The 22600-nt window shown below is 44.6% G+C and overlaps 1 protein-coding gene across 1 annotated transcript; it reads left to right on the top strand.

Moving 5' to 3' along the window:
- Positions 1 to 911: 911 nt before the first annotated feature.
- npdc1b (neural proliferation, differentiation and control, 1b) lies at positions 912 to 22474 on the top strand. The gene is made up of 9 exons (XM_056591916.1): positions 912 to 1746; positions 13114 to 13260; positions 14834 to 14926; positions 15213 to 15428; positions 16461 to 16527; positions 17532 to 17616; positions 18186 to 18265; positions 18611 to 18710; positions 19204 to 22474. Exons 1-9 carry the CDS (start codon positions 1638 to 1640, stop codon positions 19273 to 19275), a joined length of 969 nt encoding a protein of 322 aa, XP_056447891.1. The 5' UTR covers positions 912 to 1637; the 3' UTR covers positions 19276 to 22474.
- The last annotated feature ends 126 nt before the right edge of the window (positions 22475 to 22600 follow it).

Below are 22600 nucleotides of genomic sequence, written 5' to 3'. Positions count from 1 at the left end.
AGGCTTATTCCGAAGAATATTACACAACCGAAGCGTTTCCATGTATCCGCGTGGTGGGAGCGTGCACGGGCTGAGAGCGTGCACGTGGTCTTGGGTTCTTTAGGGTTTGCAGGAAAAACGTGCAAATAACCCTCCGATTTGTTATCGATATTCTAGTTCGTTTGACTAAATTTTCCTTTAATTTCTTCTCTTGCCTCTCTTTCTGTTTTCCTGTCTCACCCCCCTTCTGTGGGAGAAATTAAATGGTGTCGGAACACACGCAAATAATCCATACACAATGCCTTTTTCGAAATCCTTGTCTGCATCCTCGGTTTCACTGAACTCTTCATCGATGTCAGCACAACAAAGAAGACAAATCGGTCATTCAACGCCTTGTTGTATAAAGCTCCCAATATCTCGACATCAAACCATTTCCCCTCCACACGCATGGATGACACTATTTTACCCGAGTCGACCCCTTATCGAAGAGATGTTGTATGATATGTATAAATCCCTGGAATGGAACTACAAATCCTTTTTAAAGTCCCCCCCCCCCCCTCCCAGACACACTCTCCCCTGCTCCTGCTTTATTTATTGTTATCAAGTGTATTCGTCTCCCCAACCTTTTCGAAAAGCCTACTTTTTAGATATGTTTTACGCTGAATTGTGAATCACATGTTTATTGATAATAAATAATTATCGATTAAATATACCAGCATGACTGCATTTGTATTTGTTCTTCTTTTGGTTCTTCACAGGCTGTACTGTAGTCAACGGATGATGAACCTTGTTCGAAAAACATCTTGTTGTTCTGTCGCTCCACAAGGAGTCAACTCGGTCTCCTTTGTATGTTCCTTATCAAGGCTTCTCCCTTCCCCTCTGGTTTGAGGATACTATTTTTATTTCTCCTAGTTTTTTTGGAGGACATGGCTTTAAGAGAGATCTGTGAAGTCAGTTGAGAGTGTAGTTGTCACAGAAGATGATAACAGAAATTTGACTTTACCTCTGTCCTATGCAAAGCAGACGGTTGATAGCAATATTACTATCAGAAGTCCAGAGTGTTCCTGTGTTGCAGGTAGTAGTCGGCTATAAGCTACACGTATAATAAAGTTAGGCCTATGTGTAGTTGCTGTATGGGGTGAATGTTTCATGTTTTTGTATACATTTCGGAATCTTCATTAAGGCTATTGCTATTTTTCTAATTTAGAAATGTGAAGAAGTACTAAATAAATCTTGTTTTATGTTTTGTTGCATTCGATTCCATTGTTGGTGATGTTTTTTTGTAGCCTTTGTTTTTTTTTGAGGGACCACATTGGCAAAGATGACTTCGTGGATGGATGGACACGCCCACGGGTCTCCTCTGCGTGGTGAAGATGAGACGTCGTGACGACACAGTGACGTTTCTCCTCTCATCCAGCCGGGCAACAGCGAAAACACACAACACACACCGTGTGATCAGAAGCACCTCATCCACAACCAAGCGTCCGAGCCCGATAACCCTCACCATGAATCCTCCAAGAGCCTGCGTGTCCGCTTTGATTTAAAGATTGCTAAACAGGTCTACACCAAGAGGCTTTTTTGAGGACGCTCTTATTTATTTTTTCTTCACGTGGGGTACGCGGCGGAGGAATGGTCCCTGGTGTCCGTGCGTCGCTGCCATGGTAGGAGAGCTCTGCAGGATGCGGTCCTCCGGAGCCGTCCGGCCCGCACTCCTCTCCCGCCTCGCCTTGCTGGCAACGCTGATCCTGGCCAGCGACTGTCTGACGAGTAAGGGAACATATGTCATTAAATAAAAGAGAGTTTGGAAGGGGGTCTAGAGGGAGAGCAGTGGGAAAACTGGGAGAAGTGAACGTGTTAGACTTGATTCAGGGGTTACTGTTGGAGACTATTTCTGTCGTCATTGTTTACAAAATGCGCACCACTAATGTGTCGGGCCCGAAACTGGCTTTTTGTCTTGAACATGCCACTCTTAAATGTTGTTAATGTAAACATGCTGTCGTGGTGTCTTTATATAGCCCCCCCCCCACCCCCACCAAGACCATAACACCTGCCCTCCCGTGATATTTATGAATGGCCTCGTATAGTAGCCTGCCTTATTTGGCGCTGTTGCCAAGACATGTGATGTGTTATTGAAGTGGGATACTGTGTTTATTATTCATCTAAAACGTCGATGTCTGATTTGCCTTTTTCATTGGCCTTCACTTGATTAGGAGCTTATTGATTTGGTTAGATGGGTTTGAAAAACACTTGTTCTGCGTCATCGGTGGTTTGGTCTGTATCTGGTGGAGATGGTTTTTATTATGTTTGATGGGTAAATGAGATCACAAAACAGCTCAAATATCCTGGACAATATCCTGCATCATTGTCCAGGATATGATGCAGGAGGACAAAAAAGCATGAGTCTGTTTTTTATCCTGTTCCATGAATGAGTCATGATCAACAATTGATCCGTATATTGTCTATATGCCACTAGTTCTGCATAGGGTATGATGGATTTAGAATGTATGGGTACATTGAACCGGGTGAATCGCCAGCCAAATCAACCTCGATCCTGCTCCTGTATTCTGTCACAGTACAGACTGCTGTTTGGGTGAGACTCTGGGCTTCATCCCTCGTAGCTACAGACTACCTGTAGCCATCCTTGAACTAGACGCCTTAACCCCACCCCCCCAAGGTGCTGCTAACTGAATAACCTCTCATACTAACAGAAAGGGATGTTATTCTCACCTATTTTCACTTGTTGCAACAACATCTCTGGAACACTGAAATTCAAGCGGCAGAAACTTGTTGCATGCTCTTAATGAACCAGAAATCTCCATTTGTTCAAGAATAACATTTCAACCCATAACATCTTCAAGATCTTGATTTTCAGATATTTATAGTGGAATACAATAAGAATAAGTGCCATTAAACTACTTATATTATAGTCCTTGGAATTTTCATTGTAGAGGTAGATGGATGAAGTAGTGGTGCTCCAGACGCCCCTCTGCTGTTATCAGAGCTGGAGGACTGTGGTCTCGATGACCAGAACTTTCCGACACATTCCCCCTGTCAGCTCAAGAGCCCCTCACCCTCTACCCGCTGCTCCCCCTCTCGTCCTCTCCCCTCCTCCCCCTCTCTTCCACGCCCCTCCTCCCTGCTGCTCTCTTCCTCTTCTCCTCCCCCTCTCCCCCTCCCCCTCTCCTCCTCCCCCTCTCTTTCTCCCCCTTACCTCCACCCTCTATCATCCTTCTCATCTTCCCACTTCCTCCCCCTCCCCTCCTCCCCCTCTCTTCCATGCCCCCTCTTCCTCCCCCTTCCCCTCTCTGTCTCTCCCCATCTCCCCTCACCTCCACCCCCTCTCCCACCCTTCTCGTCGTCTTCCTACCTCCCCCCCCCGTCTCCTTCTCCCCCTCTCCATGTCGCCCCTCTTCCCACATCCTCCTCTCACTGTCAACAAACTATTTTGGAAGGAGACCAAAGTCATTCAACCACTTTCATATTAAAAACAATACTCATCCTTCTTTTCCTTGCGGGAAAAAATCGATATAACAGAAAGGCTATTACACCATACAGCACATTTTCTCTGCAATTGAAATATGTTCCAAATAAATGTGGTTGTAAGCAATTAATCTTAAAATAGGCCCCATATTCAACTTGATGATTTATTTAGTGGACAAAGCCGAGCTGTTGAAATCCCATTCCTGGATCTTTACACTATACAGTAACGTACAAGATAAAGTAAGATATGAAGAAAAAAAAAAAGAAAATGGCCAAACAATCTAATAATGTCAACACATTGGAAGGTACTCAAGAAAGAAGAATATATAGAATGAGAGGGAGGTGGAAGCATTGCTATTGGGCTATTGGTTACAATCTCGGATGACGCCCTTCCTGTCTCTCTCTCTCTCTCTCTCTCTCTCTCTCTCTCTCTCTCTCTCATATATATATCATCGGCTGGAGAGATGAAGCAGGTTAATTTACTAAAGCCCAGTCCCTCATAATAATACCATCTGGAAAATGTCTGCCTGTTATATCTGTTCCAGCTGCATTCAATCCCCAAACGTGTGTGTTTGTGTGTGTGTGTGTGCGTGTGTGTGTGTGTTCCTTAAGCACCTCTCGCTCTCATTCACTCCTTTCTTCTCTCTGTCCTTCACTGATTACACTCCAGTGTGTATGCGTGTCTTACAGAGAAGATAAACTTTGCGTGTGTGTTTTCCATAACACGTATTGATATCTCAAGGTGTGTGTGTTCTTGTGGGTGGATCTGTGGACCAAGGCAGATTGCAGATTTTTCTTCATATAAAACATTATCTAGTAGTGTCTTAGCTTAACGTCTGCATTGAGAGATGGAACAGATTGTAGTTTATTGTCCCTGGTTGTGAAAGAAATTGGATCTTATAGTCGAGCCAATAGATAAGATAAGAGAACATTATTGTCCAAATAATATATTTAAAATCTACATTTGTCGTCAACAATCTGGCAAAACAGTAAAAAAATGAACAAGCAGTACACAGTTTAAAGTGGTCCACAAAAATCATAGAAAAGAAAGTACCCTTTATAAAGCAGAAAGTAGCTTGTGTTTTTCCTTCCATTGTATGCTCTCCATGAGCTCTGGGCCCTCAAGTTTTGAATGCGTGCATGCCTTCTTGCATGTGTGTGCTGACGTGTGTGTGCACAGGTTTGTGTGTGTGTTTGCTTAGGTGTGTTAGATGCCTGCATGGTCATGCATGCATGCATGCATGTGCTTGCATACGTGTGTGCTTGTGTGTGCATGTTTTTTTTTGCGTGTGTGCGCAGAATTTTGCCGTTTGTGTGAATGAGCTCCGTTCCAGGAGGCAGTAAAACAGGAGACCTGATTAAACTGCTGTTTGCGGGAAAGGGCCGCTGTTGCCACGGGTTACGCCGACCACCTATGCAAGAAGAGAAAGAAACTCCCCTGGTGCTATGCTACGGCTAATCACTGCAATATTAATCAATACAGAGACTATGGAAGAATGTTTCCTCTGAAGCAGTCAATACACAATGACATTTCAGTTGCGGCGTTGCCAATGTATTCCTGGGTAATTTAACTTCAACCTAGTATTGACGCTAGCGGCTAGCCAGGGCCTAGCGGAAGGCTTGGAATCTTAAAGCTGCTGCGCTCAATGTTCAAACTTAATATTCAAACCAGACCCTTGTTCACCCTGACTTCTTGGTGCGCGTGCGATCAGATCACAGCTTTATTGAAGCAAAAAAAAACCCGCACCAATTGAATGTCTACACTCCCAATAGGATTTTATGAGTTAAAAGTGCTGAACTCGCGTCTACTGGACGGCGTTATGGAACGCCCGCGATAAAAGTAGGCAGCACATGATGAGTGTCCAGCATAACTCCGGACACTCATCATGTGCTGCCTACTGTTAAAGGAAGGAGGAAGATGTGGTGACGAGTCTCTTTCATTACAAGTTATTTTGCTGCCCTGACACCATGGTAGTCCATCATGGTGTTATGGCGCCCTGGTGGTGTGTGACTCCATCCCACACAGAACTGAGCGTGGACATGTTTCACTGTGTTCTTTACTGGTAGGCATTTGCTATTCGAATCTCCTCCACACCGTTTTTTTTAGGCCTAGGGTGTTTTGTTTCCCGGCTCAAAAGGTACTGAGTCTGCCATCAAACTTTTCGTCAGCATCCTTGATCTCTCTCTGTGTCTCTGTCACTCTCTCTGTCTCGCTCTCTCTCTGTCTAGGTCTATGTCTCTCTCTCTCTCTCTCTCTCTCTCCCTTTTGGTATATGTCTCCCTCTCTATGGGATCAGTGTATCTGTGTGCCAGACCTGTGGTCAACTGTTAAGCCCCAGTCAGACGGGATGAGAGATGGGGATAGAGAGGGCAAGAGAGAGTGCTGGATTAGGTTAGCGTGTGCTCTGTAAAGCTGCTGGTCTGGTGGTCTGCCATCTGTTAATGTAGCGGGGGAGTGTATGTTGCTGCCTGGTTCTGTTGGACCTGCCGCCAAACTGAACCCCGGGTAACATGAGGACTCCAGGACCCTGGGGGACGCCTGAGACAGCGACATATACACACGCACGCACGCACGCACGCACGCACGCACGCACGCACGCACGCACGCACGCACGCACGCACGCACGCACGCACGCACGCACGCACGCACACGCACACGCACACGCACACACACACACACACAGTCTCTCTCTGTCTGTCTCGTGACGCACAACGCTGTCCTGACCTTTCCGTCCCGACGGATGGAGACAGCACCAGCCACCCTCTGCCCAGCAGGTGGTTTGGTGTTGGAATAGGAAAGAACTGATCTGACATTTTGGACGACAGAAACAGTTGTTGTTTTTTTGACAATGTCCGTTTGAGTTTGAGCTTTTGTACGATTTTCTCTATGTGGCCTAGAAAGGCAATATGGTTGATTGTTATAGATGGTTATATATTAGTAATCCTGACATTCACATCACGTTGAAAAATGTTTGAATTATATAATGCCTGCAGTAGTAGCAAAAACAACTATAGTTGGAAATTGAACAAAACTAATCACTGTGGCAACTTTTGAGATAAGAGATAAGATGAAGGTAAGGAATATTGAGGTATTACGGCATCAATTTACACAACATTACGGAGGAAGACTCTTTAAACACAGGCCTAGGACACTTTTACATTATAATATTATTATTTCATTGGAAATAGAAAAATAGTGGAAAACAAGGCAAACAAGAACAAAACAATACAAGGGACACACCACCTCTCGTAGAGATCTCTAGCAGTTCTTATAGGTTAGATGTTTAGAGAGAAAAAAATGGAGGAAACATATTTTACGATAACTGATAGTATCCAGATAAAACAATGACGTAGCAGAAAATAATAAGTGAACCTGGGTTCAGTCGAGGATGGAAAAAGCAAATGCACGCACACTGTTTTGTTTCTTAAGTGTTTGAGCTCCACGTTTTTAAAGGGGAAGCTTCTCATTGGCTCTGTTGGGCTGACGCTGGCAGACTTATCCAATGGGTGTTGGTGGGAGAACTCCTTCCATGGTTCAATTTGGTCTCCCTGGATACTGGTTTCCATGGGTACTATCAGCTCGTATGGACAGTGGTCTCTGTACCACGCCTGAGCCCTTTGGTATGTGTATGAGGTAGTTGTTTCAAGGAACCCTGAGCCTGTTCTATGTCCACCTGTCACAAACCTCTGGTTTCACAAAAACATGTCCACATAGGGTTATACAAACAACTAGAAATAATAGCCTGAGTTCTTAAACTTTGAGATGGCATTTTAAATATGGCACAATAGGGATGACCTGCAGGACAATATATTCCATTCTAGAGACAGCCACACCTCACTGGTCAGTTAGCCATCACAGAAGTGCAGATTCATCACTGTCATGGTTGTCTTCTCAATGGTACGCATCACTTCCTGTCCTCTGGTAGTGAAGTACATCCCAGTGTCATATAACGGTAGAGAACACAATGTACCTCAAACTAAGAGTGAAGGGCATTTTTTTCTGCATTTTTATGATTATATTTATCAGTGTTTCTCTGTGGACGGCCTAATGAGAATTATATCGCCAATAAAGCATATATATTAAAGTTTATGCGGGGGGATGATTGCAGGTTCTGTTGGATGTTCTCTGCTCGGAGAGAGAGAGAGAGAGAGAGAGTGTGTGTGTGTGTGTGTGTGTGTGTGTGTGTGTGTGTGTGTGTGTGTGTGTGTGTGTGTGTGTGTGTGTGTGTGTGTGTGTGTGTGTGTGTGTGTGTGTGTGTGTGTGTGTGTGTGTGTGTCATCTTGGCAACATTAGGAGCCATAATGTTGCGTTGTAACGGCAATGCGTAAGATATTTTAGAGTAAATCTCCACAAGCTAGCTGCCAATGTGGCATCTGTGGCATCATTTATTGGGACCAAACATCCTTGAGTTCGGGGAGATTTATTTCCACTTGCAGCAGAGATGGAGGTAATGCAATGTTTGTTGTTTTCAATGTTTCATGTTCTTGACTCTGTTGTCCGTCTGATGGCTTTGCGTTTTGATTGCGCTGTCTCATCTTAGCTGAGACATTGAGGTTCTGATCAACAAACTCTCTTAGATTGTTATGCAGCTTTGCTGTTCAAGTAAAATCTGGAGTGGGAGCTAAAGAGTAATCTGAAAGCATTCTTAAAGCACCGATTTCTTATTCTTCACGTCAGTGCCATCTGGGAGAACAGTCTTGGTAATCTCTCACCAGTTAAGCCACCCAAACAAATTTAGAGGGCTGGGTTAAAAGATTCTACCAGTAAACTCATTCATTATTGATGAACACATAAAGTTAAACAATGTCTTCCAACACAGACTACTGTTTTGTGTTTACAAAAATGCTCCCTCCAAAGATAGCACAAAACACTCCCAAACTATCTTAAGTGTTGATTGATTGTGTGTCTTATGAGATAAGATACGATTGTAAGATGGTACTTTATTGATCCTATAGACGGGAAATTCAGTTGGGTAAATATCCATCCAATCTGAATGGTAGGCTACTATTCACATTTGTATGTTGGCATGTACAAGAGTTACTCTAGAGATGTAGAACCTTTGATAGACGGGGGAGCTGGTCAGCCTTGAGAGAGAGAGGGAGGGAGAGAGAGAGAGTTTGTGGAAATGCAGATCACACAGGTTGCTAGGAAACAGACCATATCAGGGAGAGGTGGTGGTCTTTGTTGGAATGTCAGGGTTTCAGTTTCACTGTAAAATGGGAAACCACAAATCTTTGGACAAATTTAATCTCTAACCCTTCTTTCTCTTGTCAACACAATCCACAAACAATTTGGACATCTGCACTGCTGTTAGTTCCATTTTTTAAATTGCAATTGCCCTCGAGGTACTTCAGGGGTCGGCAACAAAGTTTCCAGCCAGTAGGCCAGAACATTTTCAGAGGCTAGTTCAAGGAATTGATTAATAAAAGTGCATCTGGAACTGCGATGCAGGCCCATCAGCTGGCTTAGTCATATGCCTACCAAGTACTCGATGACTCTGAAAAAACATGCATACTGTATATTATATTATTCAAAATAATCTGGCGGGCCAGATATTATGTCTGGCGGGCCAGTTATGGCCCGCGGGCCGCCAGTTGCCGACCCCTGCCTTATGCTGTAGAGAGAGCAGTAGTGCGCAGCTAAAAAAAGCAGCCAACCACTTTTAAACACACACACACACACACACAGACACACACACACACACACACACACACACACACACACACACACACACACACACACACACACACACACACACACACACCACATCGGGGGGGTGCTGATTTACTGCGCGCACACACACGCACACGCACATAAACACACAGCATGGCGGGTACTGAGTCTGACTGACCGTTATAAGAGCTGCAGGTGAAGTAGCCTCATCAGAGACTCTACTTGCGTAAAACAGCAAAGTCTCAGAGCTTGGCGTCTTAAATCTTTTGTGGACTTTTGTCAACAACTCCTGCCTTTCTCTATGTGCAGTGTCCCACAAAAATAAGTAATGTCGGGTCGCCATGGTTGTTGTATATAGCTTCCCAATTACTCCCGCTCAGCCCCTCGCAGTTTACGCGTGACCGTGACGAGTGTGTCTCTAACCTACCGGGAGTAGTAGCAGGATTTGTTACATTTAAATTAAAACACGGTTGTGAAAGAAAAGAAAATTCACGGCCCTTTACATTTAAGCTAACAGATATAGATATTCGATATTTAAAAAAAAATATATATACATCTATAATAAATAAAAATATCATATAACCTCAAAATAATCTGGCGCCAGTTGCTGGCCCCTGTTGTTTACCTTGTTAGAGCTTGTTAGAGCATTCCCCTGGTTGGAAACCAGCATAGAGTCACTCGCTGCTCCTGCAATTTCCATTTCAGGCAAGTCAAATTACCTGCCCAACCTTGTTTTTTATTCATTTATTTGTGCTTAACCTTCCACCTTCCAACCTTCCACCACAACCAACATTCCCCAACCCTATAACCCTTACCCTAACAAGTAAAATTCGAAACCAGTAATATTACAAACAATAGTTTTCTAACATTCACTACCAGTAACTCAGTAACAGAGAAAGCAGTAATATTCCATACTTGTAAAATCCCAAACTATAAACTTCCCCTAACCCCTTCAAACATTAGGGGGCTCCACCTCTAAATAATTACCAGCCTCCAGCTGCTGCAACCCAATCTAAAGGCAGTAGAAAAGAGTGATAGCCGAATTAAGCTAGACCCCCCCCAACATCCGTTCCTAACGAGTAGTGAGGGAATCGGTAAACAACGATTCAACCACTGCAACGACAGCCAATTTGGTGTACAGAAAAGAAAAGCGGTTAGACTGGGCCGTGCTAACCTAATGGTCATAACTCAATATAAGGGGGAGAAGAAAATAAAATCCGAAACTAGTCCAGGGCCCATCTCACTCTCTGTTTCTATCTCTCTGTCTCTGCATCTCTGTCTTTCGCTATCCCCCTGCGTCTCTTTGTCTTGCGCTCTCCCTCTCTTTCTCTCTCTCTATCTCTGACTCTTGGTGTCTTCTCTGTGTCCCTCTGTCTCTGCTTCTCTCAGTCTCAGTCTGAAAAAATGATGTCAGGAACAAATGCGACGATTGACGCGGGAGCACATATTGGTGTGGCCATGTGGTCACTCTGCTGGGTTGACATTGACGGATGTCATCGCCACCCTTTAACCACAATCCGAGCAACTTCGGGTAGCCCGGATGACGCCCTTCCTGTCTCTCTCGCTCTCTCTCGCTCTCGCTCTCTCTCGCTCTCTCTCTCGCTTTCTCGCTCTCTCTCTCTCTCGCTATCTCTCTCTCTCTCTCTCACTCACTCACTCACTCACTCACTCACTCGCTCGCTCGCTATCTCGCTATCTCTCTCTCTCTCTCTCTCTCTCTCTCTCTCTCTCTCACTGTATGTTTGGTTTCATTCATCGTCCCAGGCTCTGCTCTAGTCTCATTTCCTTTATCACATTATAACCTTCCAAACCCTCCCCGCCGCCTCCCCGCCCCCTGCTCCACCTGATGCTTACGTCCAGAAGCCTGAGGACCACCGCATCCCCCCCCCCCGCCCAGCCCTGCCCCACCCAGCGTTGTTCATTTGTGCCACGATGACTCACCAAGCCCCTGGTGACGTCACACCGTCTCTGGTTGCCATGACGACGTGCACATAGCAACCCATTGTCTCACATAAGTTGAGGTGAAGATGATGATGATGTTGATGATGCTGGTTCAAAGGAAAGGAACATGAGAATGCTGGCCAAACTGCAATAACTTGAATGTTGTTGTTTTCTAAATGCTTGGTGTGCTGTAGGCTCTTGGTCCGCACCTCTCTTCCTGTTTACCTTCTCATGTCCCCTGTGACTCCATGTCCAGACCTGGACTATTTCCCTCCTCCGCAAGATGAGCAAGTACAATGTCAGACCGTCATAATCTCCCCCTTACCAAGCTGTGTCACAACAAGAAGATAAATTCAGACTGGACTTTCCTCAATTTTCTAAGGTCTTTCACGCCATTCAGCTATTCCGGTTTATATTTGATCAGTGAAAAAGGATTGTTAAAGATCATAAAATACATAAAATATATATCATTAACCTGAAAACAGAAAAATGCCAAGATACTGCTTTTACTGATTCTTTCATCAGAAGTACGTTTGGTTGAATAATAAAGTATACAACGTTACAAAGGTACGTGTAATTCATAAAAGCGTGGTAGCAATGGCGGCGTTCCATGTGTGGTCTAGTGTGTGTGTGGTTTATCGGTGCGGTGGGCCAGCTGCTCCTCTGCCTGGGAGAGGGAGGTGAGCGTCATCACCGCCTTGACTCCATCACCCCCCGGCAGAGCCTCTCTGGAGAGCCATGACTCTGCGGTCCGTCCTCCTCTGGTCCACCTGCACCCAAACACACGGCTGGCTGAACCTAGCACAGTAATGACGTAATGAACTCTGCATACTATAGTAGTGAATAGAACACCAACCATATGTACATAAGCTCCATGTACAACTAGTGCTACGACTACAACTTCTACAACTTCTACTGCTACTATTGCTGCGACTGCAGCTGCTACTACTACTACTGGTAGTAGTCTACTGCTAGCAGCCTACTACTACTGCTACTACCTTGACTACTGCTGATGCTGCTGCTACTACTACTACTACTACTACTACTACTACTACTACTAGCACCTTTTAAAATGTGTACAATGATTGTTGTTATCATCTGATGTTTACCGTACAGTATCTAAAGCAGGACCGGGCAGGATAATGAAGTTGCTAGGGTGTTGAACGACCATCCAAAAGATTCTGTGTTCGAGTCTCAATGTCTAAAGCCTACCTGTAGGCATCGACCAGCCCGCTAACCCCTACCTGCTCCTTAGTGTCACATGACCTTATCAAAATTCACTGTCAGTCACTGTGGATGAAGGGTCTGCTAAACTCCTAAGAAGCAAATCATAGTAAATCCAGATCAAATACGGTTTGGGAAGTGTTCCATTCTTGCGCATAATGTAGTTGATGTAACGTTTTTTTATGCAAAGTGATGTAAAGTTTAAACTCTGTGTCAAGGGATACCTTTGTGTGTGTGTGTGTGTGTGTGTGTGTGTGTGTGTGTGTGTGTGTGTGTGTGTGTGTGTGTGTGTGTGTGTGTGTGTGTGTGTGTGTGTGTGTGTGTGTGTGTGTGTGTGCATGTGCGTGCGGAACTCATGCTAAGATAACAATGTGTTTTGCATCATGAGAGGTGGAAAGCTACGTTATTTTTATTCCCTCCACCGTGCTCCGAGTCCACTGTTGTCTTGTCAAATACGACGACGTTACACGTAGAAGTGCATAGAAGAGGCATCTCACAAGATGTTTTATTTTTGGAAGGGCACTTCAGAACAGACCTTTAATCGCAGCACAAATAACTCCAACATCCCTATTTTTCACTCAGCACTCCTATGATATACGTAGGCCAGGGGAAGAGAAACGCCCCATTGACCTATATTTGAGCTTGGCTGCCTTCAGACTTCAGACATTAATCTCTATATCATTTGATTTTGAGATCTTTCAACCACACCTAGGGCCTATTAGACCTGTCCTTATGTTTCTTTGTTTCTCTGAACATATTGTGCCTCTCTCCCCCAACCCCCCAACCCCCCCCCCCCCCCCCCCCCCCCCCCCCAGGATCATGTCCCAGGTCTCTGGACTGCGCAAGGGCCGGCCGTCACTTCTGTCCCCTGGGGGGCACGCAGTGTGGCCCCTGCCTTGGGCCCCTGGTGGAGGACCCCCACGGCCGCTGTATGGTCAGGGGACGTAAGGCACACCACTATGGTAAGCTGTGCTGGTTAGCTGTTGGTCTGAACATTTCCTGTCTGTTCTTCCATCCAGGGGCTAGGCGTTGGTGCCAGCTACAGACGGCACTAAACAAATGCAATCATTTGCAATTGCATTTAATTATATTTTAAATGTCACAATTACATTGTAAAGAAATTGAAAACATGAACCTACCTTGTGTCATAAATAAATAATATTAGACTTTTTTTTCAATTCAAATGATTTATTAATAAACCATTTGATTAATGAATCTTTGCTATCAATTCATATATTTATGAACATATGTGGTCTATATATTAGTACATATATGATATGTATGCAGGTCAGAGGATACTATGCTCTGATAATCAAATGACCCACTAGCAGCACACAAAGAAACGCACAGCCTCCGTCATCAGCATACCACACACACTCACTCACAAAAACACACAAACACACACATGCTTTACTACATGCTCAGATTATCTCAACACTCATGCATACACTCTCTATCTCTATTGGTCTCTCTCTCTCTCTCTCTCTCTCTCTCTCTCTCTCTCTCTCTCTCTCTCTCTCTCTCTCTCTCTCTCTCTCTCTCTCTCTCTCTCTTTCTCTCTCGCTGTCCTCCACCCACACAGTCAGAGCAGCCCAGTAACTCAGTAAAGCTTTTCCCTATCCACCGACACACACAACACACACATACACAAACACACACAGACACACTTGGCAGCACATTCATTCAATCAAACTAATTTCATGAAACTCTCTCTCCCTATCTCATTCCCTCTCTTCTCACACAGACACACACACTATAGACACACACTCATCCACCTACTCTAAATAATGAATATTACGTTTCGGTATGCACACACACACACACACACACACACGCACACAAACACTGCATCACTGTGTCACTGTGTCAGCTCTTTCTCCTTGATGACATGTGACTAAAACTCACTCCACCCACTAGAATCATGCTCTCATTACCTCATCCTATAATCCTACCATAGCCTCATGTGCACACCCTCTCATAATCTCATCCTCTCATAGCCTTCCTCATGCCATCATATCATCATGTTCTAATGTTCTCATTGCCCTCAGCCTCCCCGCACTCTGCATTGCACCACTTAACACGCAGCCTACCGTGGTCGGTTTTTAGTGACTATTTCCTGATGACTGCACATACAATCTCTAACCACTAGAGAGTAACAGCCTCAACGGGGGGGGGGGGGTTATTTGAGGGTTAAAACAGCTCATTAAACTGTCTCAATTGAACAGTCTGTTGAGCTGAAACTAATTTATTATCTCAAAAATAACGGAGATGTCGAGATATGAATGTGCCACCATAAGGATACAAAAAAATGTCATAAATCCAACTGGGGTTCAACGTATGACCAGCGGTTGAAGGATGTGTGTTTGCTTGTGTGTGTGTGTGTGTGTGTGTGTGTGTGTGTGTGTGTGTGTGTGTGTGTGTGTGTGTGTGTGTGTGTGTGTGTGTGTGTGTGTGTGTGTGTGTGTGTGTGTGTGTGTGTGTGTGTGTGTGTGGGTGTGTAATTCACAGGATGTGTGTTTATGTGTTTATCTACAGCTAAGAAGACTACATACCCTGAGCTTGATGAGGAGATAGATTTCTTGTCCACCATCGTCACTGAACAGCGGGTAACCAAGTCCAGGAAGCCAGGTATCAACCAATCACAAGCCAGCGCGAAGTCGCATATTAATACAATACAGACAAATACATCGGTTCATTGCTTTTTCCCCATCTTGGAATATAGATGCACTTTTGTTATGTTGTGACTGCAGATGTGTTCTTGTAACATGACACAATATAAACAGTTGTGAATATTTATCTCTCTCTCTAGAAGTTTGTCATTTGGGTTTGTCTTTAACATTTGTTAATCCTTGCCCACATTGGAAGAAAATAGTAAAAAAATGTATAAATATTTATTTCATTATTTCTGGCACAGCGTCAACCCCGGTGCAGGAAGCGGCGGTCGTCAAGGAGACGCTGCCCCTGGTGGTACCCAGCGCCACCTACAGGCCAGTTGCAACTGCAGCACAGGCAGCCAATCAGAGCACTGCAGCCGCCCCCTCGGCCCTACTCCTGGCGTCCAATCACACGGCAGGTCTCTCTGGGGCTCCTGTGATCACCCCATACGTGCCCAATGACAACGTCTTCGTTGGTACGCCACTGTTCGCCGACATTCACTGATATTCAAGAATATTCACTGTTTTTGTTTTGTCTCAATTGTTTACTCAAAACTCCCACATTCCATAATTTGGGAAATTCCAGCTATAAACCCCTGCTCCTTCCTTTCCAAAAGGATTTATATTTAAGTTTCTCTGAACCTCGAGACCGTTCCGCACAATTTGTGCTGCATGGCATTAGGCAACACAAGCAGTCACTTATTGACAATTAGCTCTGCCACGCCGTGTTAGTGCTCATCAATGCCATGGTGTATGAGCCACGAGCGGGTGCGGGGACTGATTGACTCCTGCTCTGGTGCAACCACAGCCTCACACAACCGGATCCCTCCAGCCCACTCCTTTCCCTAGCTTCAGACACTGTGAGCTCTCTCTGAGACTCCTAGGCCAGTGAGAGAGTGCCAGATCCAGGAGGTACCAGCTCTCTCTGAGACTCCTAGACCAGTGAGAGAGGGCCAGATCCAGGAGGTACCAGCTCTCTCTGAGACTATACCAGTGAGAGAGGGCCAGATCCAGGAGGTACCAGCTCTCTGTGAGACTCCTAGACCAGTGAGAGAGGGCCAGATCCAGGAGGTACCAGCTCTCTCTTAGACTCCTAGACCAGTGAGAGAGTGCCAGATCCAGGAGGTACCAGCTCTCTCTGAGACTCCTAGACCAGTGAGAGAGTGCCAGATCCAGGAGGTACCAGCTCTCTCTGAGACTATACCAGTGAGAGAGTGCCAGATCCAGGAGGTACCAGCTCTCTCTGAGACTCCTAGACCAGTGAGAGAGTGCCAGATCCAGGAGGTACCAGCTCTCTCTGAGACTATACCAGTGAGAGAGTGCCAGATCCAGGAGGTACCAGCTCTCTCTGAGACTCCTAGACCAGTGAGAGAGGGCCAGATCCAGGAGGTTGGTTGTTGTCTGGTGGTTCCCCAGTCGGTCCTCTCGGTGGGCGATGTCGACCTCCGGAGCGGTGCGGTTGGTGCGTCACTCCCTCCCGGTCACCCTGGTCCTGTCTCTGTTCTCAGTTCTCAGCAGCACCTTCATCGTGGCTGGGTCCCTGGCGCTGGTGGCCGCCGGGGTCTGCTGGGTCAGGTAGGAACCCTTGGTTTGTTTGTAAAGCTCTCTTTACCTCAGTTTTTTAATCCATGTACTCTATGAATGTCATTTGGTTATCATCATCATTATACATTATTGTACCATTAGTGTAGTGAGTTCAATATGTAAATAGGCCTATACTTGTATGTGTATATTATATAATGTTTACTTTCGGTTATATTTTTCTATCTTAAGTAGAGCAGTTGTGACAATTTCCTACAGGTTTAATTAAAGGGGACATATTACACATATTAGACCAGGTGTGAGTGTGATTAGCCTTACAAGCCATTTCGATGGATAGACTGTGCTGGATAGATCAGTCTACCAGCCTACCCCGTGGACTGAAGTAAACGTTGCTCATCTATCCAGCACAGGTCTAGGTGGACACGCCCACTAGAGATGTCATATGGGGCAGATTTTCGAAACGGCTTGTAAGGCTAATCACACTCATACCCGGTGGTATAATAGGTCCCCTGTAAACGTGAATCAAGATCAATCACGCAATCGGCAGTAAACCGCTGCTATGGATAACAAACCATTGCCATGGATACTATCAACAGTAATGGATACTACTTCTAAGCGCTAAATAATGTTTAAGTCAATAAAACCTTTTTTGAACAAATGATTGATTTCTCTCGGAAGAAGTCACAAATCGCTGTGTAATACACAGACCTACGCCCCGTCACGGGGTCCTGCTTCTCTGCCAGGGGCCTGTTTTGCGAGGTTGACCAGCTCGCAGTACAATATCCTGACCTATTGTGTTGTAACGTTGAGTTGGTGTGCATGCCTATGAGTATGATACCAATGAAAGTTTATGTTACGTTTCCCTTGTTTATTGGGCACAAGATGAGAAACCTAGAGGCTAATGTTGTGTGTGTGTGTGTGTGTGTGTGTGTGTGTGTGTGTGTGTGTGTGTGTGTGTGTGTGTGTGTGTGTGTGTGTGTGTGTGTGTGTGTGTGTGTGTGTGTGTGTGTGTGTGTGTGTGTGTGTGTGTGTTTCAGGTTAAAGAGGGGTGTAGGTCTGTCCCAGAAGGTGGAATACCCCGCCTACGGACCGATGAGAGGTCACGCCTACGACAGCTCTGTGGTGAGCGCCATAAGTCTGCTTTATAGGTGTACGTAAAAGACACTTCATTTTTAGAGTAGGTTGTTCAATTTTAGACTCTACATTCAGTGCCTCTCACAAAGCAAACTGTATTTTTCTGTGTCTGCGTGTGCCACAAATCATTCATGCATGCGAGTTATCGCTTATCTTGGAGCTAAGGAGCTAGCATGCCTTGTTGTCTCGGAAACAGTCTAAAAGTTTCTGTTTCCATGACAACTAGCCGCGGTACTCCTTAGCTCCTAACTGAACATCCTAGTGACAAGCTCTTATTATACCTCCGTGAGGGAAAAGCAGTGTGTGCAGACACAAAGCTAGTTTTGTTGTAAACGCAACCTACCCTTTTTTTTCCGAAATCAAATGGTCATTTTGCGGTTGTCTCCTTCAGATCCGCCAGTGATTGGTTTGCTGGTAAAAAGATAACTCTGAAATTATGAAGAAATGTCGCACATGCTCTCTCTCCTCGTGGAAAACTATTGGAAAATCTAACAAAAAAAACCCTTGGGTATATTGGGTTTCCTTTTATGACTTTTTCTATTCATTTTGCTCCCCAGCCGGGGGATAAGAAGCTTGCCCACAGTGCCCAGATGTACCACTACCAGCACCAGAGGCAACAGATGCTGTCCCTGGAGAAGTGAGTAGCAGCTTGGTGAAATCGGATTAGCATTAATACTGAGGGTCAGGTATTGCCGTATTAAAGTATACCTGACCAGTGTTAATGTATCGCATTGATGCTAATATATTACTTAATTCTTCTCTCTCTCTCTCTCTCTCTCTCTGTCTCTCTCTCTCTCTCTCTATCTCTCTCTCTCTCTCTCTCTCTCTGTCTCTCTCTCTCTCTCTCTCTCTCTCTCTCTCTCTCTCTCTCTCTCTCTCTCTCTCTCTCTCTCTCTCTCTCTCTCTCTCTCTCTCTCTCTCTCTCTCTCTCTCTCTCTCTCTCTCTCTCTCTCTCTCTCTCTCTCCCCCTCTCTTCTTACAGACATCGAGGCGAGCCAAAGATACCCGACTACGCAGCAACGTCGGACGAGGAGACAGAAGACGGGGACTTCACTGTCTACGAGTGTCCTGGTTTGGCTCCGGTGAGTTAACAAGCATTACAACTGTGCACGCTTGTGTCACCCAAGAACAGATCGGTTTTGGTAGTCACAAGTGACAACCATTTTGTCCGCAGACCGAAGAGTAAAGTAAAGTAGCACTACTTATTAAACTTTTATTGACGGCTCTTGTTTTTAATTATGTGTTAGCACCAGGAAAGCTTTTCAATGCTGAAACACCTGTTACTGGGTGTATAATCAATACGAAACCCAAAAAAAAACAAATATGTATTTTTGCCTTACTTTGTTCAATACCGGCTAGTACAACTGGAAATTAGCTAGTGATGGCAAAAAAAAAAAAAAATGGACAGACTTTTGCATCGTTTTCATGGCAAAACAGTGGTTGAATTATTTCTAAGCGATCAAGCTAACTTAATGGAATTGCGTACACAACTACGGCGTTCCAGAACGGTGGTCAAAGAAAACTACAGTAAAAGCTGACTAAAATAGCTATGTTTCCCTTCTCTTCTCTCTTCAGACAGGGGAGATGGAGGTGAAGAACCCGCTGTTTGACGATTCCACCCTCTACCTGCAGAGGTTCCCCCAGTAGACTGGACACACACGCACACACACCCACACACGCAAGCACACACACGCACACACACACACACACAGACACACACGTATGCGCGGACACACACACACGCTCAAATGTAAACTAAGTTACTTTACACACACACACACACACAATCAGGTGCACGTGTATCTTGGGGTGATGTACATTATGCGGGAACTTGAAGAAGCAGGAGGAAGTGTGTGGTGAAAAGAGGAGAGCAGGGAAACAGGAAGTAGAAGAGTGAGATGGTTTAAGCGTCCTGCAGAAGAGACATGATTCGGTTTGCTTCTGACTTTCCAACTGTCCCTCCGGCTCTCATATCTCATATGACCAACCCTGCCTATCAGCGGTTCCCTACCTCTCGTCTCTGTGTCCACTGCTTCTCGCCGTGTGCTATTCTTTATTTCAGATTGCTCTTTAATTGCTTCTATGATTCATTCTGACAAACATCACTCTCCTAGCCATTTACCAGGCGCTTTTATCAACAGCGGCTTGAAATGAATTCAGTTGCAGGTCATTATGGAGCAGGGAGAGCTTTTCTGGGCGTCATAGCTCAGGGATGCCTACAGGTTATTCTGCGGACATCAGGGTTTGACCTGGTACCTTTCGGCTGGGAGTGGACCGCCCTAGCCACTACACTATCCTACAAAACAATCCTTACCGTGTAATCACACAGCTTTTATTTATTTTTGAGACTTTATCACTTTAAGGTAGCAGACATGTTTTTATTAGCATACGTATAATCAGGGAGTCGCAACAAGACGCTGAACTCTGGGACAAGAATGGGCTTTCATTTTGAGTTTTATTCTCCGCTTGGAGCGTTGATCCAAGACTGCTTGTGCTTTCGGCTGCAGACAAATGTTCACATTCACTGAGATTAGAGACGTTTCTGGGTTAAATCCTTCTAGTCGCGATCCTTTTTTAATTCTCCAATGCGCCTTTGGTTCGTGTTTTGAACATTGAATGGAAATGTTACACGGCAACACACCCAAGCATCGTAACGTGTAACCGTACGTTGCAATCGTAAGTTTTAATCGTACGTTTTTTGACACCGTATCGTCCTTTGCTCTTGTTCCTCTATGCATGATTTTGATGAAGCTGTGCTATGGCAAAAAAAATAATAAAGTAAACAATGAATAAATATGCATTTCCTGTACAGTTCTCGGCAAGTTTACTGTGTGAACATGCTCACTATAAAACTCAATATAACTTGAATGATTTCAGAGTCCCTTTGAAACAGTTGTACCTAGCGCTCTGACCCGGTGCTGACACGACCCTCGGCTCTCTCTCCCGGTGTGTGTTCCTCTGTATACCGCTGCTAACGTGGAAGAGGCCGATGTGTTGCTGCTCTAACTGTACCACACACACCTTCCTCGTCTAGACGTTTATTTACTTGAGAGCCCGAGCAACTACAGAACTGTTGTACTTTGTTTACCTTTTTGTGTTGTTCCCGTTGAATACACGGGGTTCCCATAGAAACCAGCGTCGGCTAGGCTTTAGTTTGGCGTCTTACTCCTACCCGTCTGACTGTATGCAATGTCCATGCTGCACACCTAGAAGCCTAGGTGGCTGGCTTTTTCTGGGATCCTCCATAACCGAGGATGCAGGGTGGTGGTGGTGTTGGATACCGGTTTACTGTCGGGTCTGCAGACATTGATACAGGACGATGGTGCTCCATGCAGGAGATCGCCCCGACTGTGTGTGGGGATGGCTGGTTTGACCTATTGCCCATTGATGTCTCAAAGGGCAACCTGTGAGCACCCCCAGCCAGCCCCAGAGTCCAATCAGTCTGACTGGGGTCCAGGGGAGGCTGCTGAAACTGCAGCCATCATCCACACACACTTGAGTTCAATTGAACTGTAAATGTAGAATGACATCCAGATGTTGTGGTTAGATCAGTTTACCAGCTGGTAGAGTGCATCGGATAGGCTGGTAGGCTGATCTATCCCTCATTCATCTGGGTGGACACACCCACTAGTGAGGTGACGAATGGATTGCTTTTTAAATGGCTTGTAAGACTGATAAACATCACATCATTTTTGAAGGCCCTTAAATGCTACGCCAACCTTAACAAATTTAAATGTTGTTATCTGGAGCAAATTGAACTTGTGAATATCTGCTATGGCTGGTGTATGGGAACCCTGTTTTGTTTTAGAAAGTGGCCTATTGTAGTTGACTCTCAGGAAAGCCACTTCCTCCTCTTAGAAAGTGGTCACACTCGACAGTTGTGACACTGTACCACATTTTGTGAGTTTGCAGCCATCTTAATGTTAAAAAAGCATTTTGTTTGCACCAATTACAGCCAAGCTCGTTCTAAAGTTTTAAAAAATCCCTTGCTCATCATAAATCATAAATCATCAGCAAGAATAAGTAATGTATTCATTTTTTATTAATTTATTTTAATTTATATGGCAGTCAACCCACAGAGGGGATATCTGGTAGCTAATGTTATACTCCCATTTAAAACCGGACACTGTCTGTATCACATTAGTTCCTTCACACTGAAGTTTTAAAACTACAGCTCTACAGTACTACTGGTCCAAACTACAGTTCCATGGTTAAAACTGGTTATACTGATTATAACTACAATACTACTGCTAATAACTACTACTGATTAACACTACCCTTTCTCCTGGTTGGAACTACAGTTTTGTGAAGAACTACTACACTTCTGGTTGAAACCTACAGTATTCATGGATGAAACTAGATTTTACAGCCTAATGTTGGAGATTTTTTAACCGATTTTTGTGGTACTGTTTCAAAATGGTTGAGCCTACCGAGCAAACACATATGTTTTGGTATCAATGATATAATCAAACTTTTATGTTTTTATTCAGTGTTTTCTCAAAACCTCTGCTCTTTCCTTTCCTTCCAGTTAGTCATTTTACCCGAAAACTGGCTTACTTTTGGCTCTATCTTTCTGTGTGTCTTGTTGAAGAAAGCTTTATGTCGGCTAGACACCCTTGTTACATACTTGTGTCAGTACAAGGGATGTACCACTCTTTAGATGGTTTGGCATGCATGTGGATATGCTGGCGCTGGGGAAAAATAAATAAATATTTATATTATCTGAACTGAAACCTTGTCTGTTGTTTCCATCTGTTCACCAGTATAATAGATTTTATTGTTTTCCCATCTGGGATCAATAAAATAGGACTTTATCTTATCTTAGTATTTGGCCTAGTAGGTAGCCTAGTACCCAGTTATGTTTTATTATTTATAATTTATTTTAACACCCTATTTTCCATTTTAATGGTTGGGGATTCATAGCTAGTACATTGCTACGTCACATCACATCCGGACGTATAGGAATGTTATT

This window comes from Gadus chalcogrammus, chromosome 6 (genome assembly GCF_026213295.1).
Source record: "Gadus chalcogrammus isolate NIFS_2021 chromosome 6, NIFS_Gcha_1.0, whole genome shotgun sequence".
Taxonomy (NCBI): Eukaryota; Metazoa; Chordata; class Actinopteri; order Gadiformes; family Gadidae; genus Gadus; species Gadus chalcogrammus.
Note: the sequence above shows the minus strand (reverse complement) of the source record. Positions and strands in the feature narration are given on the sequence as shown.